General features: G+C 51.1%; 1 protein-coding gene across 1 annotated transcript in view; it reads right to left on the reverse strand.

The window, feature by feature from the left end:
- Window positions 1-24890, reverse strand: part of SLIT3 (slit guidance ligand 3) — a 590035-nt gene that overhangs the window by 112129 nt on the left and 453016 nt on the right. Inside the window, exons 9-12 of the mRNA XM_019635932.1 lie at window positions 24114-24255; window positions 14130-14201; window positions 9263-9334; window positions 5615-5686 (exon numbers count right to left, since the gene is read on the reverse strand). Coding sequence (XP_019491477.1) covers window positions 5615-5686; window positions 9263-9334; window positions 14130-14201; window positions 24114-24255 — 358 coding nt within the window. The remainder of the gene's footprint in view (window positions 1-5614; window positions 5687-9262; window positions 9335-14129; window positions 14202-24113; window positions 24256-24890) is intronic.

Here is a 24890-nt window from a genome sequence, read left to right on the forward strand (position 1 = left end):
CCGCCACCCCCCACTGATATGCTTTTGGCATCTCCTGTTTGTCTGGAAATGCTAAAAGCACATTCAAAACTTTGCAGTACAAGGTCTTCTCAGAAAACTGGTGCCAGGAAAGAGTGTAGCAGCCCCTTACTGGATAATAAGTGAAGCCCTCCCAGGAAAGACCACAAGATAGAAAGATGGGCCCAGGCTCCTGCCGAGGGGGCTTCATGGAACCTCCTGTTCCTAACGCAGGGAAGTCACTTTCTGTTTCATAAACACTCAGAGGCCGACATACAGGAGGGAAAGACGGTACTAACGACCATGTGGCATAACCCCTTCCCCGGCTCCTTCAGTAGGAGACTGATTTTTAAAGAATGGGTGAAAAGGCTCTTAGTTATTATAAGAAAGTTCTCCGTGTATCCCTGGAAGTATTTAGTGCCACCGTGCACTGGTGTAAGCTGTTAGGGACGACGCCTATCAGGGGGGCCATTCTGGACCCTGATTAAACCTCCCTCACTATCATGTCTTCCTCTTAAAAAAAAAAATTTCTCTTGAATTAACTCTCTGCCATCCTGAACTTCTTTATCCATTAATTGTAGCAAGAACCACTCTGTAGCCTTACAACAAACATGCTCTCATCCTCCCGCTACGACATACAGGGCATTTGTTTTGATCTCCAGCAAGGCCGGACATGGGGAGGGACCTGGTGATCCTTGGTGCCACGAGGTCAGGGAATCGTAACCCCGCCCAGGCCCTTCTCTGCACGTGTGAATGAGGGCTCTGGGGCCATGTCACGCTGAACACTCACTAGAGGACACAGGAGGAACCCTCCTAGTCCCAACGGGAGGGAAGGTGAATGTTCACTTCTCCCTGATAATGACTGCACTGCTGGTCACGGGTTGTGGGTTGCCATGGTGACTCCTGATGCAAGGGAAGCTGCAAATACAGCAATGCCACCGGGTGGCCTGTCTGGAAAACGAGACTCCTTCAACCCCACAGACACCGTGGGGCCCTAGGAACAGGCTGCAAGCGGCTGGGCTTCCCAAAGGCGATCGGTGGGAAGCTGAGGTCCTGAGACCAGACACGGGAGCCGTCACCTGCTACCAGGAGAGCAAGGGGCCTCACCTGGTGTGACTTGGCTTGCCTTCTCCATGTCCCAGGAGCTAGTAGTGTGGCCACTTGCCTATATGATTGCTACCTGGTTACTAATAAGTCCTTTAGGCGGGGGTCAGCCATTTACTCAAAGACCAAGAATGGGAGGATGCCAGAGCTGAAGGCTCCCCAAGGCCTTTCCTTAGGAAGCTTTAGGCACACGGGAGAGGGGAGAACACTCTCCAGGCGGTATCACAAAGTCAGTCTTTGAAAAGCAAGCAGTTCCTTGTGTGCTGCCGTACCGGGCTCGGGGCAAGCGCGGGTGGGGGGATGGCAGTGAGCCCGAGAAGTTCCTTGGGGACTGAGGCAGAACAGGAGGAGTGGACTGACAGTCGCTTCTTATTCTGTGTCACACAAAAGCAGCCCAGCAGAGCTGCCCGTGGCTGGGCCTGAAGAAGTCTCCGGAACAGACTCCAGAGTCAGACTGTGTGGGTTCCAATGCTGAGTCACTTCCATGCTGAGTGGCGATGGCCCAGTTACTTAACCCTTCAGTGCCTCAGTTTCCCCGTCTGTAAAATGGGCCTTTTGGCAATACCTCCCTTAGCGTTGCTGGAAAGTCGAGATGAGATGGTGCATGTGAAATTTTTTAGCACAGGTTCTGCAGCGTATTAGGTATTCAGAAACGTTAGCCGCTGTTATTAGCAGCAGTGGTAATACCAGTGAAACAGCTGGCGAGGGAAAGGGAGCTGTAGGGAGTGACGTATTGCCCGCTGCCCTGTAATTGGCACATTGCTTGGCAAACTCCAAGATCCTCAAATGGGCTTGTCTGCCTTCCAAGAAAATCAGACAACAGGTGCCTGGGCTGTGTTAACGTATTCCAGCCCCAAGACAGTCGGGTTGGTTTCAGACCTGCTGGAGCCAGCTCAACACTGACCGTGGGCAGCATTCACACGAGAGCTGCCACCTCAAATGACTGCCTGCCACACGTGAATGACTTTCCTACTCATGCCAAGCAATCAGTGAGCGCCAGGTAATGCCCCAGTTCCCTGGGGGAGCTGTCACAGTGCAGCCTGGCTGCCCATCAGAGGGGGGAAGGGATGGCACTAGGGACATGCTGGCCACTTTTCTTGCTGGGGGAGGACTGGCCTCTGAGCTACAAGGCGAGGGGCGTGGGGGCACTCCGGCTGGCTGTGCACCCAGGAGCACCATCTCCACAGGTGTCCCAGGAGCCCAGGTGAGCGGGGTAATGGAGAGGAGCAAACCCCATTTCCAGCGAGGAAGGGAGAGCTGGGGCTTGGGAGAAGAGGACGGGTCACTTCTCTGGTCACCCAGCTGCTGCCATCCCTGGAGTTGGGAGCATGTGCCAGTGGCGTGTCCTGTCCTGACCTTGGATTCTGAGACACCTCCAGTTCTCAGCAGCTTAGGAGGGAGTCTCTAAACACACTTCCTGTTCAGGTGAGCACCTGACTCGCTTCCCAGCAGCCTGTTTGAGGAGGGAAGCTGACAGGCTACCTTGCATCCCCCAGATATAATAAGGGTTGTTACTAATTAATTACTAATGAATGTGTGTTCATACAGTGAATGCCTGCAGGAACTGAATCTATTTAGGATTAGGTATGGGGAGAAATACTAGCTATTTTCAAACATTTGAGGACTATGAGAATAGCCTTCTCTGAGTTTCCCAGAAGCCATCACTGAGGTTTAGTGTAGGAAAGAGCTTCCTAACCTTCCTACCCTTCTGTACATAGTAAGACAGAAACCGCCACCAAACGACAGCAGCAGGATTTGTCGGCGTGCATGGGAGGGGCGTCTGCACCAGCGGCGGGAGGCTGTGCTTGGAGCGCGAAGTTGCTTTGAGCTCTAAGACTGTGGAACTTAAACTAAAGGAGGTGACTCGTGAGGCTGACACCCAGAGGACAGGGCTTAGGGGGTCAGTCCCAGGACTGCCGAAGCATGTCCATGTGGACCCATTTGCCGCAGCCTCTGAGAAACCCTGAAGCCTGAGATATTCTGCTATTAGTATTGGCCATCTGTCAAACGAACGTGCCAAGAAAAAGACCCAGGAGGGCTGGGTACCTACCAGGCCGGGCAAGTTTGGTGGGATGGCTGAAAAGTTTGGACAAATGGGGAAGGGGATGGGGCAGGACCACCAACTACAAATGTACCCAACCCACTTTATTACTTGCGGCATCATGACAAGTGCCAGGAAGGAAATATGCAAGACCACTGTGTGTGACGGAGCCCACGTGGCTTTGTGATGCACCAATACTTTGAGACGGAGAGAGAAGAAAACACACAAACCTCTCCCCAAAAACCTTTGAGTCAAAGGACAGGAAATTACCCAGGCTACCAGGATATTCTAATCAGAGCCTTCTTATCGGAATGTCTCCAGTGGAACAAGGAGGCAGCCACTCTGCAGCGGGCTGAATGCTAAATTAGATCTCATCAGGGCCTGCTTTCCCACGCTCAACAGCAGGTCGAAAGCCAATGAGGGCTGCACTTGCTGGATCTTTCTGGAAACTGAGCCTGCCTGAGCTGTGGCCGCTCTTGGTCTCGAGAGGGGAGGACGCTTTGTCGTTACTCGCAGCTACTCAATTCCATCTGCATAAAATGGTGATATTAAACTACGTTGTCTCCCAGGCCCACACAAAGTCCTGTTAGTTCTATGAACTCATGACTGCTGTCAGCTTGGAGCTGGGAGACGTTTCCTTACTCAAGAAACACACGTGCATTGAATGTTTGCTACGCACCATGCACGGTGCTAGGCACTTTGGGGCACACCGTGTTTTTCCTTCATGCGTGTTCCTCCTCCAAGGGCATTTTCCTCTCCACACCAGACCCACAGATTGTGAAAGGATATTCATCCCAACCCAGCGGAACAGAACACCCCCAAATCCTCAAGGTTAATGCTACTGTTACTCTTCCCTCCGGGGATTGATAGCCACAGTTAACCAGCCTTATGGTGGCGGTTATAACTTACCGTTTCTTTGCTACAAGCAAAGAACACCATCTGTGCAACACCCAGCTCCTGGTGTGTCATTCTGACAAATAGCCTTATAGGCCCACTGAGGGCGGGGACCTCTGAACACCAATATGTCCACACGGAGGCACATGGAATGGGACAGAGTAGGGGAGGTGCAGGGAAAAAGATGCCGGCTTTCTTTTCTCTTGATCTCAACTTCATTGCAACAGGCCTGACTACTGCGTGGAGACGAGCTAGGCACCTCACCGCACTGGGCGTGATTCACATGATTACAGTGTCTGAGGGGACTCTGTCCAGGACGAGCCTTACAGGACATGGGAGGACAGATGTGAGAAGGGAAAGGTGGGAAGAAAGCTCTCACTTCCTCTTCCTTGGAGAGTCTTGGGCGCCACCATGTCAGGTGTGTCGCCTGCTTTCCTCTCTCCACCCCTGCTCCTGGCCTCTCACCCGTCCGGAGACCCAGGTTGCCCCCCCACCTCAACCCCAGTCTGCAGGCTCATTCTGGAGTCTCACTTAAGTGCACACGTGGGTAGCGAGGCCTCTGGCCCCTTCCTCACTGCCTGTTCCTTGGAGGTGATTTTATACACACACACACACACACACACACACACACACACCCCTGAATTCAGATGCACACCTCTGGGCATTTACATCTCATGCTGTTCGGAGCGCTGGGAGCTCTCTGAGCCACAGAACCATGTAGGCTCCACTCCCGTTTCTATTCCTATTTTACTGTGTGACTGAGGGCAGGTCATTTAGCTCCGAGACTTGGTATTTTCCATTGCTCACAGGATACTCAAGATCAATTCCCAGTGCCAACAGGAACTGTGGTGCAGCACGGAGCGGACGTGGACGTGCACACAGACGTACACCCCCATATCCACAGTACATGCGTATGATGCTACAGCTACCCGCTCTCAAACCAGAGATAATTCTCCCCCATCATAAAATCTTAAGGTACAGGATGAGCTGAATTCCTTTCCTTGCCTCTTCACATCAGAGTTCAATTATCTACTTCAAACATTTAAGCTCAAATGACCAAAATGAAATAAATGCAAATAAATAATCCCGGAGCTTAAATTTTAAGGCAACAAATCTTCCTTTAAATGAAATAAGCGCTTCTCACTCAGCCATATCATGCCCGGATAGAGTCACATCGGTGACTGATTATGCTCGCCCCTAATTATTTCATCGCCCATCCCCACCCTTCCTCAGGGTCACATGTCTATCGGCATCTATCACTGCTTCGGCTTTGGTATTGGAATTTGGTGCGTGCATGTTTTAGTTTGCTATATTCTTAGCACACGCCTGCCTGGGCCAGGCTCCTAGCTCTATCATTTAGGTGTGTTCACACTGACCTTGGCCGGCCTGTGCCAACTCCCTGGCTCTCCTTCACCAGAAGGAGGTGATGGAGCTGAATGGCAGGCAGTTCAGATTTTTTCTTCCCTTTTGGTGCACATAAAGTCAAAAGAAGAACTCTACAGAGCATGGCTCAAGGTTGGCAGGAAAGAGCCTACAAACAGTCCCAGAGACACAGACAGTGACAAAGTTCCTACTCACAGCAGCTGTAGGGACACCAGCCCATCAAACAGTCCCTTGGCGATCTCGGTGATCTTGTTCCCATAGAGCACCCTGGAAAAGAACGGAAAAGACAGCGGTTACCATGGGTGTGAGGCCACTGGGACCCACTCATGTAGGAGGCCATCACCCAGGCCAGCTCCAGGGAGGTGGACTCTCAGAGTGTCCCTTACCTGGTCTACCTCATCCCTTCTCCCACCAGTGAGACAGGAGGCAAGTGCCAGCGGGGGGTGGAGGGGGGCAGGCTGTCGGGAGGAGAGGAGAAATGGGCTCCATCCTGTTTCACTCCTGGGCAGCCCAGATCAATAAATAATCCACAATGGGAAGAAGCAGTCCCTTTGTGGTGTCTCCCTGAGCCACTAATGACTCACACCCCAGAAATAAATAAGATGTGTGGGAAGCTGGCTGGCCCTGTGTCTTCTTGTCTTCAGTGGGTATCGATCAGGCTGAGCTCAGCCTACAGGATGTTTGCTTTTAAAATCCCGTTGTATCTTAGGAATTCCTGAGCTGAGTCCTTTCATCATCCATCTAGACAGGGCTTTGGGTATCTGGGGTCCCGTCCAGATGGCTCAGGGACTGCTGAGTCAAGGACTGGCTCTCAGAAAAAGGGAGCACAAGGAACTGTTACATTGGAGGGATGGCGACTTCTATACTCCAGTCCCTTTTTCTATTCTCTGAGCTCCAGGGGAAAAGGACTTCTGACTTCTCTCCCCCCCCACCCCCACCCCCTTCCAGCCTGCAGGGCCCCTCACACTGCATCTCCTATTTGTGGGCTGGGCTCTGGTGACTTGTGAAGCCTGGGGAAGAAGCCTGCTGGGTCCGCCTCTCCAGCCCTGTGCCCAGAGGTCCTGGTGGTCTTCAGCACAGGCAGTGAGGACGCTCTGGGCCCCGCTGCTCTCAACCATGGCGTAGGCTTTGCTGTCTCTTGGGTCCAGCCTCCTCTGACATGGAGGGAACTTAGCTAAGGAGGGTGTTTTTTCTTCTTCTTTTCAAATTTCCTCTTGGGCCCTGAAGTGCACTGAATGAATGCAATATTCAATCCTCACTCAGGCTGTTAAGTGTCTTGGAGGCAGCAAAATGTTGGGACCAGGAGACGGTAAATGGGAACGATTAACCAAATCCCCCATTTTCCAGACGCTACCAGGAGTTAACAGTGAGCATCTCTCTCAGCCTGTGGGTGTGTTTCATTAATGTTTCCACAAATTAACGACTAAATAAAAGTCAGCATGATGGCTCAGGCTCACATTTCTAATTCATATTAATGTCCCACTGCTCCCTGTGCCACATGTAGTAATGTCACTGTCTGCTCCTCTCAACTGATGCCCCAACTTCTCTACAGCAGAAGCTGGAGGGGTGGCGGGACCAGGGGTCTAGGGGTTCTTGCATCACCCACCATTTATCTGTGTGGGGCGCCTCGAAGCCGAGTGGGTCAGAGCCACTCTCCAGCAGGCTGACATGGGCTGTGTGTGCACCTCGGGGCATCTGGCTGTGAACCCGCTGGCTTTCCCCCAGGGTCCTTCCTTGACTTCCTTCGTCACGTCTTTCATGTTTGAGCTCAAGCATCTTTTCCTTGAATATATCTCTTCCCGAATATTTTGGTTAATGTTTCTCACTACCTATCACCCTATTTTTATTACTTTCTCACTTCTCATTATATCCTATTACTCATATGTGTATTTATTTTAGACATTTTTTGTACCTCCCTTACCGGCCACCTTGAATATAGGCTCCATGTGACATTGTGTGGCTTGTTCATGGCTGGGTCCCGAGAGCTGAGAGCTGAGCAGGGTCAAGTGCAGTCAGCATCGGTGCATGAGTGAATGAACAGATACGGGGTAAGACTTTCCTGCCCTGTGCCTTGGCTACTCCTGAGTTTGGATTGAGTGTGTTTGTGTTCAAATCTTCATGAGATGAAGGGTCTTGTCTGCCCAGTGCACTGCCAGTCTCAGCGCCTATAAGACTACTCAGTACATAGTAGGTGTCTAGTGAACGGATGAACACGTACATTGGCAGTGAGAAGCATTTCACTTAAACAGCACCCCGCTATCTGCTTATTTCAGAACTGGCTAGTGGCTTGCCCTTTTCGTGTTTTGCAACCCTCTTTTGAATTTCTTTTCCTGCAAGACCAGAAGCATCTATTAGCCTGTTCTCAAAGGCCAGCCGAGGGGGACAGGATGGTGGGGGCAGGGACAGGGTCCTGGTGGCAGAGGGCTGCTCTCCCTTGTCCTCTGTGATCTTCAGCGAAATAAGCAGACACTAATCTCACACACAGCCCTGTCTTTGATCTCCCAGCCAGATGTTCTACCCGATAAATGAAGCTAATTTACTCTGCCAGCAGCAGGCAACAGCTGAATCCAGAGACTTCCCTGTTCTTAGCTCGTCCCCAGCGGGATGCAGCCAGGTGGGGGGAAAACCTGTATCGGGTTACCTGCGCACTCATTCATTAAGCAAACAGGTTGCATAGAGGGGCACAGCGTGGACAGCTTGCCTCTGAGCCTCCTCGCCCTTGCCCAGGTGGGCAGGTCACCAAATGATACTTTTGTTGTATCTTATGTACACTTTTCACATTATCTCAAGAGGCAGCACAGCATGAGGATTGTGGGTTCTCGAGTCAGACTGCTTGGGTCCAGGTTCCCCCTTTCCCACTTGTTACAGTGGACTTTGGATACGTTACATTTATTTATTCATCGAGATTTTGTTTTTTTTTTTCACACAATAATTATGTGCCAGGAAATGTTGGAGGTGTCAGAGACTTAGCCAGGATCAAAACAGATAATAGCCCCAGTCTGCATGGGGCTTAGATCACCCACTTTCTTCTATCGTAAACAGGAGATGAGGATGGATTCTATATTCCAGGTCGCTGTGAGGATGGAACTTGGAGGACTCCTAGAACAGTATCTGGCACACAGTACGTGACCTATACGTACTGCAGATATTCTAATTACTGTAATCGTGGTCACCCACATGAATGTGTGTTAGGCAGGAAAGGTGCCTCTGTCTCCATTTTGCCTGTGAGGGAACATGCACAGAAGACTCAAATGACATGCCCTGTGCCACACAGTGAGTCACCGATTGAATCAGGACAAAGCTCTATGCTTTCCTGCCCTTGTGGGTTTCTGAGTCCCTGGTAGGTGAGGCTTTGGTTCCGGGCTTATAGAATGAGGTTGATGCTTTCTCAAAATGGCCATGAGGCTGGTTTGGAGAAATAGCCTGAAAATCAGGGAACGAAAATTAGCTCCTCCCCTGACAAGGTCACATTCATGGGGAAAATGGGCAATTTCCTAGTAAACAGATGTCACCATTGTCTCCCTCCATCTCCCTAGAAGGCGCTGCTGAGGCCTGTGGGGTGGGAGTGGGGAGTACAGTGAGAAGATGCATTCAAATTAAAAGCCAATAACTGGGCAGGCTGCTGGGCACTTAATCAATACAAATAATGCATTAGGGTTGTAGAAATATTCCCCAAGATCAATTTCCCCTGAAGAAATATTTGTTTCTTTGACCAGGTTGCCACAAGTGTGTAAAGGAACATAAAGCCTTAATAAACACCTCCCGAAAAATATGGATGCATCCAGCTCTCATCCCCCTCCCGCACCCCCTCCCAGTCCCCCCACCACTCTGCTCCCCACTTACAGCGACGTGAGTGATTTCAGCCCCTGGAAGGCATCTGGGGCAATGTCCGATATCTGATTCTTGCTGATGTCTCTAAAAACATGAATGGGACAGTCTGAGAACATGGCCATTCCTAAACGTGAATCAAGCATGTGAGGTATTCAAAATGGTTGAGAATTAATTAATCACTCAATCAATTTTATTTATTCATGGTGCAAGAGAAGGGGCTTAAAGACTATTCAGTTCAACTGCCCCATGATAAAATCTACTCCATTTGTGTCACTCCACTCGGCTTTCAGGGAGAATGTTCACTCCCGGCACTTTGACTTTGACATATGGCTTTGCACATAGGAGCCCACATTTTGTAGGTGGGAAACTGCACCCAGTCAAATTGGGGCCTTGTCTAGGTCACATTACAAGCCGCTATCGCAGAAATGAAGCAGAAACTGGCCCCACCCAGCACAGACCAGGGGTCCTCTAAGCATCCTCTTCTGCCTCGTGCCGCAGCCAACGTTTCTTTTTCTCCCTCAGAGTCCTGAGTCATTTCACCTCCCTGGTGACTTTTCCTCCCTGACCTGCACCGAGGTTTTGAGTGCTGACTTCAGGCTCTGTCTGGCTTGGTGCATCCTCCAGGCTGTGTGATGTAAGCACATCACAAGATTCTCAGGGGATGGCTTTGAGCCATGAATTTGTCACGCGTTGCTCCTTAGACGGGAGCAAGCCCAGGGTGGTGATGTTCAGGGCTTTGGGACAACGTGAGCGAGAGGGATGCTGTGCGTTAGCAGCCAGCTAACCTGGCCTGGCTGGTGCAGAGGACCCAGCTCGTCCTCAGAGCCAGGCTGCCCACTTTCCAGCGTCCCAGTGGCTTCTGAGCACCCGGCCTCTAGTTCCTGCTAAGGGCACTTCAATGAGGGGGGGAACTCCCTCTCAGAGTCAGCTCAGGGATGGCCGCGGAGCTCCAGTCCCTGGAGGGGGGATGCACCAGTTTCCAGCGACGACGAGCCTTTTTGGTTGTTTAACAACATAAATCAACGGGTCTTTTGTGCAGAAGAGGGGGAGCTGGGGTCCTGGGGGGTCAACAAGGAGGAGACGCGGGAATACCAAGAAGAAAGCACAGCTAAGCAGATTCGTAAGCAATTGCCTCCAGCGAGGCCAGGCTCCCCAACCCCGCGGGGAGTATGCACCCTCCTCCAGCCTGTTTCCCTCCTCCTCCTCCTCACAGCTTCCACAGGGCCTGCCACCACCTCTGGTGAGACCTCTGCTCCCTCTCCTCCCGCTTCCAAAGCCTGAACGCTGAAAGATACTTCACAGGTTAAGGCTCCTTAGGCACAGCTGTCGAGCTTATCCCTTTAGCTGGCAAGATCGCCTCTGACAAATCCACAGATTGTGCTTGCAGACTCCTCAGCTTACACTGGGCTTTTCTCAGCGCTCCATTTCTGGATAAGGGTCTTAACAAGCAAATGCCCCGGATTATCCTAACCTTGCTCACCCTCGGCGTGGCTGCCTAGCAAGGCATTTGAGGCCAGCAGGTCTGTGTACAGATCAGATTTGTAACAGCAACTGGTGTCTTTCCCCCGCCCCTGATCTTGGGATGCCACTTCAAGGTACGTAGGCCTCTCGCATGCAAGAGAAAGTTCTGCAATCAGTGGGGAAGCCCCCCGCCTTGGCCTAGTGAGGGCAAATTGGTTTTCAGTCCCCAGCTGGGCTTTCGGACCCACCCTTCTCTACAGTGCGAGATGAGGTGTCCCGTGGTTTTGGAGATGGTGGGAAGTGGAGACTGGAGAAGTGCTAGTCTAGCTGGGAACTGACCCTGGGGGTCATGTCATCTTACTTTTTAATTCTTCAGGAAGGAAACAGCCGCCCTGTGAGGTGAAGGACCTGGAGTCACAAACGACATGGCTATTTAGGTACAGAGCCGGCATCGCGAACCTCCCTTGCGCTTCACTATGATGGATGCGGAACACAGGGGCGCTGGACCAGAAGGCGGACTGGGAAAGGCGTCGGGTGCCCCCCGACCTCCATGCTGGACCCCTCCCACTCCACGGGACGGTGGTCCCAGAGCAGACTCTCAGCCAGTGGTCCTTAAACCTCCAAACGTCACTGGGGTGTTTATTAAAGTGCACCCACAGAGAGTCTGACTTGATCAGCTGGGGGACTGGGGTTAGAGATCTGCGTATGTTACAAATCTCCAGGTGATCCCCATGCAATGTTTCGGAATCTGGTCTCAGGCCCACCCCAGTCCCCTGGGACTTAAAAACTGAACCACTGAGAGGGAGTGAATGGTCTTTCCAGACTGTTCAGGACAGGGTGGCAAATTCCAGTGCCCTCTGTGTCAAGTGGGAAATAAAAGTGCACGTCATGCCACTAGGGGGCGCTCTACCTGAGATCATGCCAATAAAGAACCCAGCACACCATGCAGGCCAAACAGCACAGGGTGGTCCTGATGGCAGTGCTACCGGTCAGCCAGCCCCTAGCGGCAGAGGGGTCCTCGCCACTGCCTCCTTCTCTCTCTCCCCAGATGGCTTCTCTCCCTTAATACTAGCTTACAGCTGCAAGTATTTTTATACTAAGCTGACCACTAGGAGTTGGCGGGGACAAAGCCATTCATTCAGGGGGGATTCTTCTCCTTTGTGTTATTTTTAGAGATAAGAGAAGGATGTAGTTCATTCATAGCCGAGGAAACTGCTTTTCGTTAGCTATGAGAGATAAACTGGTCACATGTACTACCTAGGAGGAATTCACAGTGAGGGTTTTAAAACCCATTCTCACCAGGAACCCTGCTTCTCTGAAGCTATCACACTTCAAATTCTGTTAGTTGAAAACATTTTTAGTGGTCTCTCTTCCCTATCACCATCCCCTTGGGGGGGGGGAAAGGCATCATAATAAATATCAGTAGCATCAGGAGTGATCAAAAATTAAACTCGCTTTCCAGGTTGTGACTGAAAAAGTTCTTATGAATTTTGAATACACAGATCATGGCAAGTCCAGCAGGATGGAGAAAGGACAGTAAAACATAGCCAAGCTTTACATTACCTGGACTTCACCAAAAATTAGAGCAGTAACTTAAATCATGCAAGAGATATAGGTTGGGGCAGTGACTGCACTTGTCATGTTTCACTGAAATTACTATCTGGCTGCATAATTAGGCTGGGCTTTAAAAATGAGCTGGGCTGGGGGATGGGGAGTGAGTGGGGACGCAGGCAGCCCAGGAGATTAATGGCCCAAGGTTTTAAATATTAAGGCCTATATTTATACAGCGCCTCCAGCAGGAATGCTGCCAAGGGGAGGGAAGGAGAACATGCTTAGGGCTGGCTCCTTATGTTGGTTTCTACTTCTGGAATGGTACCAGGGGAAAATCTTGTTTGGTTTGGACTTCCAGGGAGATGGGAAGTTGGCTTCCTGAGATCTGAGGGTAAAGTCTACCAATGCCAGAGTTTCGTGGGGGTGTTTATTTTTAACACAAAAGGAGTCAGCAGCATGTAACCTCTTCCACGTAGGCCCTCCTCCTCCTCAAGGGGAAGCGGTGGCTCAGCCCGGAGTGGAAGGGAACCTCAAGTCCATGCATATTTCTACCTGCCTTCTCTGTCACCTCTGTGGGGTGGGGGATGGGGGGGGCCAGAGAAAGCAAGCGCCATGAAAACGGCATCTTGATTATTGGGCTGTCATCAATGAGTTTGGCGCCTGGAAGAGGGAAAGGCGTCTCTCTCCCAGATTCTTGGGATCTCTGATGGCAATGGATGGGCCGCTTCTGAATCCTACTAGCCTCCCTTCATAGTGCCCAGCTCTGGGTGACTCACGGAACAGCGCTCAGGGTGCTCATATGATGGGGGAGGGTGGTGGTGATGACGTTGCCACAATGGCAGGGATGAGGACCATGATGCTCTCAGTGGCTGCTGTGGTGCGGAAAGTACAGCGGTGCAGGTGTCACCAGGCAGTAACAGGATGGAGTGGTGGCACTGATATTGGTCTCAGTGGTAACGGGGATATAACTGTGGGCAAGTCATATTGTTGGAGGATAAGAACCGTCCCAGGCTTCTCATCTCACTTCGAATAGAAAGTTCCTAGCACAGCCTGAAGGGTCCACAGGATCTAGGCCCACCTACCTTCCACCACCATCCCACCGCTTTACCCCTCAACTCACTCCACCCTCAGGCACACTCCCCAGGGCCTTTCACGGGTCCTTCCCTGAGAGCTTGTCGTGACTCACTCCTGTCCTTCCTTCGGGTCACCTGCACACAGAGGCCACCCCCCGGGCAAACCCTCCTAAAGACCACCCACCATCACCTTTATGCCCTTCTCTCCCTTTGCTTTACTTTCTAGCACGTATCAATTCCGCGTGCTCATCAAGTTCATTTTCTGTGTTCTGCCACTCGGATATGCACGCTCCATGAGAGCAGATGTTGTTTTAGCTCCCCGCACCATCCACAGATCCTGGCACAGTGCCTCGCTCGCAGGGGACGTTCACTGAGTGGTAACTGAACATGTGCACGGTTGTGGGAATGTTGGTGACAGCGTGGCAGAAGGATACAGTGCCGCTGTCACGTCTCCCCTGAAACTCCTACTTTAGGTCCACAGCCCCAAAGCCAGGAGACGATAAGAAAGGGAATGAAAAGCCAGCTGAGCTCCACCTCCCACCCAGATAATTCTACTTTGCTCTAGTTGGAGAGGTTCTTCGCTCTGAGGTGCCCAAACCCACACGGCTCACCACCTGAATGCAACAGCTCTGAACCTCACCTCCCGAGCTGAGGAGAGCTTTCCAGGCCGGACACTGCACCGTCTAGGCGGAACGTGAGATGGCCCATCTTCCGAGTAGGCTGCCCACCACACATGACATGTTATCCCCCAAATTGAAAACCTGTGGGTTCGTTTCTCCCCAGGGGAAACTCACATTCGCTTCAGCTTCTTGTACTGGCTGAAGGCTCCGGCAGGAATGGCTTTGATGGAGTTCTGTTCCAGGCGTCTGGGAAACAGAGCAGAGAAGAGACAATGAACCACCCAGCCATCAACCAGAGGCTGCTGGGGGCCCTGAGGACAGCATGGCCTCCCCCATCACGTGGTGCACGTTCTCGGTCACAGGAGGCCAGGCGGACACCGTGCAAAAGCCAAAGACTCATGTCCTGGTGTATGGTGCACCCCGCCCAGGGTCTCACCCCCCTGGGAGAAAGCTAGAAAAGGGGACTTCTCCTTGAAGGAGTTTTGATTCTTGCTTATGATAAGCTGGCTTTGGAGGCAGCCAGTTTCTTCAGAAAAAGCTGTAGGAAGCAACCAGAGTGCTGGAAAAGTAAAAGGGATAAAGAAAGAGTAAAAAGAGATGCACTGTGGCTAGAAACGCTTATATGGAAACATGTCACTAGTGTGTTAAAACGCAACCGCACTGCACGGGGGTCCTGTACAGGCAGAAGTGACAACAGCTGACTTCATTTCTGGGTTTTTCTTTTTCTGTATAATTGACATATTAGTTTCAGGTGTAGAGCATGACGACTCAATATTTGTTTCTGGGCTGTTCTAATACGGTGGAGAAAAAGCCTTCACGTCTTTAGCTTCCAGCCTGACATCCATCAGGCTGGTTCCCTGACATCCTGGAGGCCCGAGAGGACCCGGCTGAACCGCTTCCCTGGGCCGCTGCTCGAATCTATGGACTTTCCTGAAATGCTCCTTCCTCTCGTGTTACTCCGGGCAGACATGAGATGCTGCAGGCCCGGGGCTCAGAGCTTCCTTGGAAGAGAAGGGGCACGGGGGGCGGGGGGGGCAAGGAGCATTTCCATTCTTTATTCTTTCATCTCTCAAATGACTTCCTGTCACCAGGAACAGGTGTGGTGGGAAAGAGGCCGGAGCAGGAGGCAGGGCCCTCTATTAGAGGTGATGAATGAGGCCTAGGCCCAGGCTGAGGACTCAGCATCTCCCCCTCATCCATCTCCCTTGTCTCCGAAGGTGTGGATCTTTTCATCACTTCCTCATTTGGCACGGATGCGTCCCAAGCCCTCGGCTGGGGAGACACACAGAAAAGGTGTGTGGGGGGAGAGTGGCGGAGGGGGAGCCGGAGGCAGAAACCGCAGGCGTTGGCTCCCTCAGAGGCTACATGTTGCGGAGGCACATTTCTGGCTGGGATGAACCTGTTCATCTTGAAGAGTAATTCCTGCTGCAGAGCCGGGGAGACAGTCGTATTAATTTGGGCCTCCGAGATCTCATCTTCATTGGGGGGAGCAGAGTATTTGTTACGGGAACCGCTAATGGAGCAGTTTGCCAGCAATTTTCCCATTTCAAACAACATCTCAGCTGCTAATGTGGAATGGTTTGTCAGGCCTACCCATAACACAGACAAATCACTCTCCAGGCCAGAGGAAGGGGGGCTGAGAGGAGACGGGGCGGGGGGGGGGCGTCAGGACAGATCCTTCCTGGCTGCCGGAAGAATAGTCTACAAACGAGACAGCCACGGTCCGTTAAGAAAGCCTTTGTGGCCCGCCAGAGGGGGTGGGGTGTGCTCTGCTGGGCACGCGGGCACAGGCTGGCTGGGCAGGGACCTGGCTGGCTCACGGTGAGCCACGAAATCATGCCACAAGGTCTCAGAGGCTGCAGACTCCCAGACGCAGCCGCCCGCCCAGGCAGCTGACTCAGGCAGGCAGCCTTGACTGGGAAGTTCCAAGGACATTCTCGTTTTCCAGATGAGCAGACTTCAGCAGGAGTTTCTCAGCCGAAGCAGCGGCTCTGTGGCTGCCAGTCAGGTGGCAAATGCTCTCCAGGAATCCTGTGATTCACCTGCCGCTTTGGCAAGGGACTGTGACTGGATGGTGCCTCTGGAGAGCCACTGCCCGTTAGCAAGGGCAAGCCCCGCAGCTTTGCCAAGAGGACCCACTGATCTCAGCTGTGGGCCAAGAGCCCGCGCGAGTCGGCCCTTGTGGGTGTGAGGTCAGCCGGCTGCCATGCAGCTCCAAATCAATCACCCTCCACTTTAGGGATGGGTATAGGGCTAAGGGAGGGATGGATCAATGAGCAGGAAGTGATACCTGCACCCAAAGGGTGACAGAGGCCAGTTTAAGACGGCTCATCACAGAACCAAATTTTATTGCTACTGCACAGGAAGAGCTATCTTTTATGGCGTCGAGTTGATTTATGTCTATTATCTCTTTTAGTCCTTACACTTACGAGGCAAGCTGTATTGGTCCCATCTGGTGGACGAGGACAATAAAGACTTGAGGGACCAAACAGCCTGTCCAAGGTGACGGAGCTAGTAAGTGGCAGAACCGATGTCTCTTTGTTTCTGCCCGCTGGACACACTACTTCTCTTTTTGAAAAAGGAGCAACTGAGGCCCAGAGACTAGAGCGGCTTTCCCAAAGTCACAGAAAAGTTTAAGGGGTCATGACCCCAGTGCTCCTCCTGAGATATCACGCAGCCTCTGCAGAAGTAGGTATTTTGTAAAACGGCTATAGGAGTTGAGGGAAGTTGCAACGTAGATGTGAATATGGATAAAATACGCAAATAGCACAAAGGTGCGATTTTTGAACAAAGAACAAAGAATTCCAACCTAAGCCTGTAACCCTGGCAGGGAAGTCGCTGTGCATCCTGTACTGTTGACTGGCACACTCAGGGGAGGGACTTTGTTTCTGCTATCTCTCTGCTCCTTGTGCTGCTGGGGGTACTGGCTGGACATCCAACCCCAGTGCAATGTCAAGGCCACAGGATGTAGGTTAACCTTGCCCCAGGGGTCTCAGTTTATCTGGGGGTGGATGGGTAGTTGTGAATAGTCAGTGTTCTTCACACGTAAAGGTGAGGGTAGGGATGATGATAATCGGGTGCTTAGACTCAGGTAGTAGGCTGAGAGTTCTCCATAGTTTGTGTAACAATATTTATGCCTTTAGGAGGCAGGTCCTAGGGGGTTATTACCATCCCCACTTTAAACATGAGAAGACTGAGGCTCAGAGATGTTAAGTCACTTGTCCAGATTCACAAAGCCAGGAAGAGCTACAGCTGGGACTCAGACTCAGGCTCATCCAGTTTGAAAGCCCGAAGTCTCCATCACTGAGCTTTGGTGAATGCCGTTTGGAGCTGAGGTATTTCCCTTCTTTTAGCCATTGTCTGCGCTCATCCTCACGGAAATGGCCCTTCCATCGAGGAAGCACGGCTGCAGGGTGTGTGCACACGCGCACGCGTGCGTGCGCGCGCACACACACACACACACACACACACACACACACACAGAGTCTCTATGCAGCAGGTAGCCCTGGTGGCATTTACACATAGCCCGGTCCTCCAGTCTGGAACAAGCATGCAGAGATCTGTGCTCCCAGCGACAAAAATTCAGTGTGAAGGACAAAAAGAAGCATTCACATCAGTGGAAACTGTCACACTCAGGGATGTGTCTGGAGCCAACAGCTGTTTTAGGACTCTCTTAACCAGCACACGTTGTCTTCCTTTGTCTGGCAAACATCCGTTAGGCTGCAAACTGCTTTAATAGAACTAGCGCGGAAACAAACACACCAATCAAACATCTGAGCGTCTTCTGGCACAAGTAACAACAATGGGAACGTCGGATGGGGATTTCCGTCGTCTGCGCTCGTATTGATCTGCCCTAGTTCCTCGGTGCGTCCTTAATGATCTGTCATTTGCAAACATGAGACTCAACACAATATACTCCTGGCAACACATAAGTCAACACGTCACCAGAGAGACTGGCAGGGACACGGCTGGTGCAGGGCATGGCTGTAGGTCACCCGGAGAAGAGGTGCTGGGCTGGGCTGCACTCCTGGTGGCAGTGCGACTGAGGCGGTGACGAGGAGGGACATCTGCCATCGACTGAGGGCTGTTTATACGTCAGCCACGTGCTCTTCACACACTGGCTCATTGTATTCCTTCAACAAGATGACAGAGCAGGTGGTATTATCAATATGCCCATTTTATGGACACAAGTCATGGCACAGAAAGGCCAATTTGCCTCAAGTCCGGCTGCAAGTCAGGGCCTGGACTGGATCTCGGATTGGACTTGAACCCAGAAACATCTGTGTTCTTAACCCCTGGCCTACACTGCCTCCTGCAGCAGTCACCTTCGTGGGGGTTCACAATGCTTCTTAAGTCTTCCCCATCTCTCTTAGTCTTCCCTTGACTTGGGAACTCATTAGGATGTCCAGATCCATGGTGATCTTTCGCCAAAGTCATCCTGGGCCATTTGGTTGGAGACCAAAAAACGACTTGGTTCCTGACGCTCCGCTGCACGTGGAATCGGGCTGAGGGGGATGGTTCCCGTCAAGGTCATGTTCCTGGCCACTCCCTTTCTTTACCTTTGCTGCTGGTGGGTCTTCAGAAAGGCAGTGAATCCTGACTCCCTGCACTGAATTTGTGTGTTTTTGGTCCACAGCTGAGATGAGGAATGTGGGCATATGTGACCGGAGCCATTCCTAAGCCGTACTGCAGAACGCCTGGCATTGCCTACAGAACACAGAGGTACAGACACAGGGCCGGGTTTGCTCTTGTTATACACATAGGCCCACGTGCCTCCAACAGAGGACATCTTTTTTTCTTCTTAGAAAAAAATGAATGAAGAGTAGTATGGGAACTTGAGGCTAATCATTCTATCACATTGTATGTGTATACAGGTGCGTAAGCGTTTTCTTTTTAGATTCCATTTGGTAGCTTCCAAACATTGTGCTATTTTTCTACATGTTATGTTATTTAATCTTCATGGAAAATCTCTAGTAGGTACAATGAGCCCCATTTTTCAAAAGGGGGGGGGTCTGAGTGAGGCAGGTGATGTTAAAGAAACGTGCCCAAAGTAAGAGGCAGAACCGGGGTTCACACCCAGGACTGTTTACACCGAGGCGCTCTTCTTAATTATTTTGCTGCCTGATTGGCTTCCCGTTTACACCGCCTGCCCCTACCCTACGCCATCTCTCCTCCTTCCACGTGGCAGCTCCGCAGAAACAAACCTGGTGCCCTCAGAACATTTTAAGAGTCACTGATGTCAACAATTTCCAGAGTCCTTCTGTCCTTTCATTCTGTTGGCTGATTTTTTGTTTTTGATTTTTAGTTCTTTCTCTCTTTTTGTTTTTTTTAGCTGAGCCATCCTGCCACCTGTTGGCAGCTCAACGGCAGCTCAGCTCTGGCCAGGAATCGAACTGCTGTTGCTCAGAGCTCAAACTCTTGAGCGAGCTCTTAACCAACTGAGCTACTCGGCCGGCCCTCTTTCTCTCTTTTTAAAGTCCCCTGGTGACCAGTGAAATGGGGGGATATTTGCTTTTGTTAGGCAGCTGTCTCCCCACCCCAGATAAACAATGGGGTTGAAGTGAGGCTAGGTGCAAAGTGGAGCTGCTTTTCCCCCTAATGCATCTTCCCAGAAGATGAGTTCACTTCTGACTTGATCTTTAAGCCCGTCCACGGCCTTTCTCCATCAAATAAATTAACCAGCTATAGCGGAGGGCACAAGACACTGGAAGACACTATGTGGGGGTCTGGAGCAAACATGGAAGAAGATGGGACAGAGATTCAGATGGGGCTGGAGGTACAGATGGTCCGTGCCTCTACAGCCTTGAGGACCTAGGAGGGTGGACTGCTGATGACAGAACAGAGGAGCACGTGGGTCTCCGGCTCTTCCCAGAACCATCCCTGCTGGAGGCTGGGGCTGGCTCAGAGAAATGTTGGGGAGCAGCAAGAACAGTGCTGTTGGTGGGAGCTCAGTTTCGAGGAACATCTGCAGTGAAACATCTCACTGTGGGTTTGTTCTCTGGAAGAAAGCTATTTTTAGGCGGAATTGGCTATGTGGGGAGACCAGCACACACTCCCTTGAGCTGCTCTGGCTTTGGAAAAATCTAGACGTCTGCCAGATTGCTTTGCGCGCGAGAGAGCTCCCCCTCCCAAAATGCTTGGGAGGGCAGAGCCCCTCCCAAGGTTTAAGACCATCGCTACCAGCTAAGGGTTGAGAATAGGGAGTAGAGAGCTTGATATGGTCCCAATCATGACTAAGGAGGAAGGATCATGTAGGTGGTTATGGACACGAGGCAGAATTCTTGATAGTACAAAGAAACAGTCACATTTGGCTGACTTTGGGATGATGATCAGACACTTGGTATTCATCCTGGGGTGTATCCTGCAGTTTCAACTCTCTGCTCCCTATTTTCTCATCTTCCACCTCCCCCATCTGCTGGGCTCCTCTCACTGCTAAGAGGATGCATTTTAGCTGCTTTAAAGACTTTCAGGCCAACCCACAGGTCCCTAAGCACGGGTTTCGTTGCCTCTAGGGGCAAGCAGGTTTCCCCCTCAGAGTTCTTTCTGACACGTCACCTCTCGCAGGACCCTTCAACCATAGAGTCTTGCCTCATTTGCTTTAATGTCTCAGCTTCATTTCATCACAGGAAAATGAGGAAAGCACAACTGAATGAAGTCCTGGGCAATCTGTCTGATGGGCCGTGGGTGCCCGGTAAGCAGGGGCAGTCTTATTTGCATATCTGCATACATTTGCATGAAGATGAGCTATGGCCAGGCTCAATTCATAATGCAAGTGGCTAGGCTAGTTTTTGAACCTACTCTTTCAACCATAACCTTCGAAGAACTGACATAGCTTTATGGAGGGACCTCTTGTGCATGTTTCTAACCCCTCTCATTATGCCTAATAAAAGTGGTGGCAGTCGTAGCAGTATCAGTAAGAGTAGTGGTAAACTCACAACAATTTTTGCTAACACAGCATACCCCATGTGCCAGACTCAATGCTAAGCATCTGCCAGCAAACATTCACTTAACTTTCACAAGAAGCGTTAAGAAGGTGCCATTAGCCTCTGCCTTTTTCAGTTGAGAAAACCAAGACTCAGAAACATTATTGGCCAATGGCTAAAAGGCAGGGCTTGGCGTTAGAATGGGGGTTTGCCCGAATTCATGGTCTGCACTCTTAACCACCTGGTTGTCATTTGTGGTTGCTCATTTTTGGAAATACTCTAGGTAGGTTAGTCATTCCCAGACTTTGGGATTTCATAGGCTAGGTGGTTACAGACCTTTTATTTTGCCAGTGAGAGCAAGCTCTCTTTGTCTCTGTCAGTTATACATAATACACATTTATATAAAGACATACATTTAAATTCTATAATAACTACACATATAATTAAACACATATTTAACACATACACACATATCCTGCCTTCAGCGGCTGTCATTTTATAAAATAAGTGGCATTTTTAATAACAACAACAGCAGAATAAGGAAGTCCTGGAATTTACAATAAAGGATACTTAAGTTGAATATTTTTGCTCAATGGAAAAACATCACATTGTTCTTGTCTTTCTCACTTTACCTCAAATCAGGAAAAACTCACTAATAATCGGAGAGCCTCTTAGAAATCACTACTCTAGCCTGTTAATATCCCCTTTAAAATCCGACTTCCAGGTGTGAGCTTAGCAGCTCAGGCCTGGCCTGGTCTGCGTGGGCCCCACCTCTGGCATGGATGTCTGCAGTTTCTCTCTCCCCGACACCTGAGATGTGTGCCTCTGAGGTAGAGAGATGAGGGTGGGCAGGCTCAGACCTCCCAAATTGAGGGTTGGGGGAGGGGGCCAGAGGTTACTGTCTGACCACATAGACTGACCTCTTCCATCAGGCTGTGCTTTGAGACCTGGTCAAGGGAAAATCTGTGCCTGCCAACGAGAAAACCTGGCAGATGGAGGGATCAAGGAGCCATATGGGAATCTGAAATGATGAATGCTGGCAGGAATCCTGTCTTGAATACCCATCTCGGGAGGGCCAGAGTCCTGCCTAGGAATGATGGAGAGGGGAGGGGGGTGAGCTCTGCTAAGAAAGAGCAAAGGGCTCCTGGGTGAGAGAGGAATGGGGCTGGGAAGTGAAGTGGGAAGACCATGGGTGAGGAGAGGGAGAGAAGGGGAAGAATGAATCAAGGAAGGGAGAAAAGGAGAAGGGAAAAGGCTGCGGAAAGGGAAGAGAGTGAGGACGGGACAGGCAGACGTGGTAGGAGCGGGGAAGCAGAGCGATAAGCAGGCGAGTCCGTGAGGTCTAAGGGAACTCCACGGGAAGGGGGCTCTTCAAGGCTAGAGCCTGGGCCTCAAGGAGTGAAGGACGGTCACGGTAAAACACAGAGGGAATTAATTGGTGATTCTTGCCGAAGGGAGGACTGAGGGCTGAGTGAAGGTGGAAGAAGACCATAGAAGGTGTGGCTGTCAGGCCAAAAGGACACTTTGCTAATTAGCTCCTGCCTACAGGAAGGGCGTGGAGGCATGGCTTGTGTCCACTGCGGCTGAGGAAGAAAGTACTAGAGGAAATCAGAGAAAAGCTGGCAAAGCAGATGAAGAAAGGAGAACTAAGTCCCCACGTTTGAAGTCACATGTTTCTTGTCATCTCAGTTAGGGCGAAACCAAAATCCTTACGATGCCTCCATGATCGGGCCCTCATTACCCCTAACGCTCTCCCTTGTGTTCACTGCACACTGGCCTTCTGGCACACCAGCGCACTCCTACCTCAGGGCCTTTGCACACACTGTCCCTGCTCCCTGAAACACTCTTCCTTCAGATATTCACTTCTTTTTTCTCTCATTTACCTCATGTCCTTTCCTTGCTTTATAATTCTCCACAGAACCTACAACTGTCTATTATCTCATTTTTTTTGCTTTGTTTACAGTTTATCACACTCTCCCCACCACTAGAACACAAGCACCATAAAAGCAGAAGTGTTATCTGTTTGTTGATGCTCCCAAGCACAGAACAATGACTGGGACACAGTGAGCTCATAATAGATATTTGCTGTGTGAATGCATGAATGGAGGAATCAGTGGGCTGTCCATTGGAATGCACTGGGAGCACAAGGGCAAGTAGGGGAGGAGGAGGAGGAACAGGAGGAAGAGGAGGGGGAGGAGGAGGAGGGAGAGGAGGGAGAGAAGGAGGGGGAGGGGAGGAGGGGGAGGAGATGATGATGGTACAAAAGCAGAGAGGTGAGGGAAATGAATGTTTTTTATTCAGAGGGATTTTAGCTAATGATGTTTTCAGTAGGAGGGTTCCACCTAATCATGTTTATAATAAAGCCACTTAAAGGTGAAGGGAGAAAATGGAAACTATTATTGTCATATAAAGAGCGATCTTGAGGTCAAAGCCGACTGGCCCTCTACTCAATCCAGAATGAGACACTGGCCATTTTCTGGTGCGTGAGGGATGAGTGGGCAAAACTGAGCGATGCGGACACACACGTTGGACTGGAATTTGGGACAGCTATGCACACACATGAACGTGCACAATCTTGTCTCTGCCTGAAGATCCATCTGGGGGACAACGATCGGATTTGAAATGATTCAGAGCTCAGTCTCTTGCTGTGAAGTCAGTTCATCATTCATACATGTCCCACCACGACCACCACCACCCTCCAGAGCACGTGCCCGTGTGCCAAGGGCTGTGGTAAGAGGGTCCATGCAGTATTTCACTTCGCTTTCACAAGGACCCACTGAGAGCACTATAGTTACCATGTTACTAGAGATGAGAAAACTAAACATGAAAGAGCAATTATTTTGCCCGAAGTCGCCCAGCTAGTCCATGGCATCAGGACACGATCCAGCCAGGGACAGGCAAACCTCTACTGTGAAGGACCACATAGGACGTATGTTAGGCTGCTGGGCCACAACCACTCACTTCTGCCTCACAGCCACGCACAATACGTGAACAGATGGGTGTGGCTGAAAATACAAAGCTAGGTGGCAGGCATATTCGGCCCATGGGTCGTAGTGTGCTCATGGGGTCTGTGCTCTTGACCAGAGAGCTATCTCCCCTGGGGAAGCCTGGAAGGATGGCAGAAAGATTTCACCTGTCCACCCTAGCAGCCCAACAGACCGCCTGCCTACTGGGGGATTGGCTGAGACAGAGACGTGGGCTCCCAGGGACAGAGGGTGGCAGGCGGGGCACTTACATTTCCACGATGCCCTCTGGCAAGTTGGCGGGGATCTCCGTCAAGCCCTTCCCTCGGCAGTCCACGATGTTATTGCTGCAAGTGCAGGCTGACGGGCAGGAGATGGAGTTGGCATTGCAGGATGGAGGTTCCGAGTGGGGGCCTGTGGGGCCAGAACACAACGGGCAGCTCATGTCAGTGTCACGAGCCGCCTGGGCTTCTGCGCCCCTTCACCAGCTTCCCAATGAGACAGCGTCACCTCATCAGCTACCTGAAAAATCACCGCCAGCTGACATCTCCGCTCATCTCAGAGACACAGCTGCCACTGGCTGAATGCTGAGCCAAGAGGAGAGAGTCTGCCCTTGACCTGACTATTTCTGGATGATTCCACCTGCTCTGTCATCTCATCATCCTAGTCTTTCAGGGAAACAGGTGCTGTCATAGTTAGTCACACATGAAAAGATGCAAAGAGCTTATCCTGGGATCACTGTCTCAGGGTGCCCAATGTCTGAATGACGCCCCAGAGTTTTCAGCTTTTATCTGGGAATTGGATGCTGAGTGTAGACACACCTCCATTCCTTTTTCTAGTGGATGGAAGTCACTGTCAAAACCAGGTGGGAGGTAGGGGGGCCGGTCAAGTGGCTCAGTTGGCTAAGAGCATGAGCTCTGAGCAACAGGGTTGCCGGTTCGATTCCCACATGGGCCAGTGAGCTGCGCCCAAGCTGAGCTGCCACTGAGCTGCCAACAGGTGGCAGGATGGCTCAGCTGGTGAGAGCACGTGCTCCTAACAACAAGGTT

This window comes from Hipposideros armiger, unplaced genomic scaffold (genome assembly GCF_001890085.2).
Source record: "Hipposideros armiger isolate ML-2016 unplaced genomic scaffold, ASM189008v1 scaffold_25, whole genome shotgun sequence".
Classification (NCBI taxonomy): domain Eukaryota; kingdom Metazoa; phylum Chordata; class Mammalia; order Chiroptera; family Hipposideridae; genus Hipposideros; species Hipposideros armiger.